The following is a 2368-nucleotide window of genomic DNA, read 5'->3' on the forward strand; positions in this document are numbered from 1 at the left end:
CGCGGGTACCGCGGCAGGGTCTGTCAGAGACCCCCGCCCCGCGCCACGGCCACCTCGTGGGGATCGGCCTGCGCAGAGGAGCAAAGGGACTGGCTAAGCCCGCTGTGCCGAGGTGCCCCCTCCGAGCAGAACAGGGACACACACGGACGGACACACAGACACACACGGACGGACACACAGACCCGGGGGACGCTCCCCCTTCACACAAGGCGCCCGGCTTCTCGCGCCAAAGGCGATTGGCTGGGGCCGGGGGTTAGCGCGGCGCTCTGGCCAATGAGAGAGGCCCGCGGCAGCGCCGAGCCAATGGGCAGCGCCGCCTTTGCCTCGGCCTGTGCGAGGCCGGGGGCGGGAGAGCGGCGCCCCCGGAACTGGAAGCGGGCGCGGAGCTGTTTCCCTTCCTTTCCCATCGCATCCCCGGCCGCTCTCCCGCGGCGCGCACGAGGGGTTCCCGCGTGGGCCTGCGCTTCTCCCGCCATGGTAAGGGCAGCGGGGGGCGCGCGGCAGGGCGGCGGGAGGGGCGGGAGCCGGGAGGCGCTGACCGTGTGCTCCCCCTGCAGAGCCTGCCCCTGAACCCCAAGCCGTTCCTGAACGGGCTGACGGGAAAGCCGGTGATGGTGAAGCTGAAGTGGGGGATGGAGTACAAGGGCTACCTCGTCTCCGTGGACGGCTACATGAACATGCAGGTGAGCCCCGGGGGGTCCCCGGTGAGGTGCGTGGGGAGGGGGTGTCGCCGGGGCTTGGCTCTGGGGCGGCGAAGTGGGGCCAACCAGAACAGGCTGCCCGGAGAAGGTATGGATACCCCGTCCCTGGAAGTGCTCAGGTCCAAGTTGGAGGGGGCAGCGTTGGCTGAGCAGCGTGGTCTAGTGAGAGGCGCCCGTGCCCGCGGCAGGGCAGTGGAACGCCGCGATCTTTGGGGTCCCCTCTAGCCCAGACCGCTCTGTGGTGCGGGGACCGGCGGTGCCTCGGCGGGACTGCGGGGCCGCTCGGCTGCCCCGGCCGCTGTAGCGAGCACTGGGCTGGGGCAGGGCCCATGTGTGCTTTGTGAAGCTGCTTTTAGTACAGTCGCTCTGATTTTTGCTCGTTTCCCTCTCAAGCTCGCAAACACAGAGGAATACATAGACGGCGCGTTGTCTGGACACCTGGGTGAAGTTTTGATAAGGTAATTGGGGTATTTATTCATGGTGAAGGCTGGCTCTTTCTAATTCTTCTTACCACTTTCATTAAAACTTGTAAGGATGGATGTTGTATTTCTTGTGAACTAAGAGGCTAAGTGTAGGTCTTACAGGAGGGCTATGAATGTGTACCTTTTCTGTTGAGATCCCTTCTGAGGAGAGGGAAAATGGAACTGTTGAATATATTTCAAGAAGTAGTCATTATCCCTTTTTTGGTGCGTAAATGATATAGTTTTCTACTTTATTGTGTATCTGTTAATCCTTCGGCCTTGTATACTAGTGCATTGCACCTGAAAACATTTCACATGCTTAGAAGTTGAACTTGACCATAACTGCTAACCCACAAGTAAAGATTTTTTGTGTACAGCATTGTCAACCAGTTACAACTTTTATAAAGGTTCAGAATTGTAATGAACTTTGTGGAAAAGCTGTACAAGGTGAACAGCAGCAATTTGTTATGCAGAATTTGGCTGCTGCCAGGCTACACACAAGCAGAAAAATGCTTAAAGCATCTTATGTGAGGAAAATTATAACAAATACAGCCAAGAAGTAATAGAACTCTTGGTTCTATTTACAGGTGCAATAATGTTTTGTACATCAGAGGTGTGGAAGAAGAGGAAGAAGATGGAGAAATGAGAGAATAGATGTTTTGTATTTCTGGAAATAAACTTTTTTTTCTTTCTGTTTTTCATACTTTTGTAATAAGGTGTTTACTTTTTTCCCCCTGTGTTTTAATATGGGGGAAGTTAACCCTTTAACAGGTCTTTAGTCTTCTACTGGTGTCTGAAAAGCAAATGCTGGAGGAGCAACAGGTAATTATTTCAGTTTAAAGCTGAAAATATTAAAATGAAAAGCAAGTGTTTAAAAAAAATACCAGTTCTGAAAAAAAATTCCATCTGAAACACAGGTAGACATGGAAGTTCCTATATTTTACAGTATGTATGCAGTGACTGTTTAAATACACTTAATCTTTAAACCTGTTTATAAACCATTTGGAAATAGCTGGGAAGACTTCACTGCAGGTGAGATGGGGAGATCTGCTGTACCCCAGTGTCTCTCAAAAATATTCTGTTGCCTTGAGTTACAAAGCTTGAAGTGTGGCCATACAGTCATTAAGGAAGGACAAATTTGTATCACCTTAGTAGCCAGCAGCCACACAAACAAAACTCTTGGCAGCTGTAAAGGTCAATAGACTT

General features: G+C 52.0%; 1 protein-coding gene across 1 annotated transcript; it reads left to right on the forward strand.

Moving 5' to 3' along the window:
• Positions 1-332: 332 nt before the first annotated feature.
• On the forward strand, positions 333-1865 carry SNRPF (small nuclear ribonucleoprotein polypeptide F). Its single transcript, XM_027887446.1, has 4 exons — positions 333-477; positions 558-683; positions 1095-1159; positions 1750-1865. The coding sequence occupies exons 1-4, from the start codon at positions 475-477 to the stop codon at positions 1814-1816; spliced, it is 261 nt and encodes an 86-aa protein (XP_027743247.1). The 5' UTR covers positions 333-474; the 3' UTR covers positions 1817-1865.
• The last annotated feature ends 503 nt before the right edge of the window (positions 1866-2368 follow it).

The sequence above is a fragment of the Empidonax traillii genome, unplaced genomic scaffold, assembly GCF_003031625.1.
Source record: "Empidonax traillii isolate 1590-97213 ecotype Southwest subspecies unplaced genomic scaffold, ASM303162v1 scaffold210:size766637, whole genome shotgun sequence".
NCBI lineage: Eukaryota > Metazoa > Chordata > Aves > Passeriformes > Tyrannidae > Empidonax > Empidonax traillii.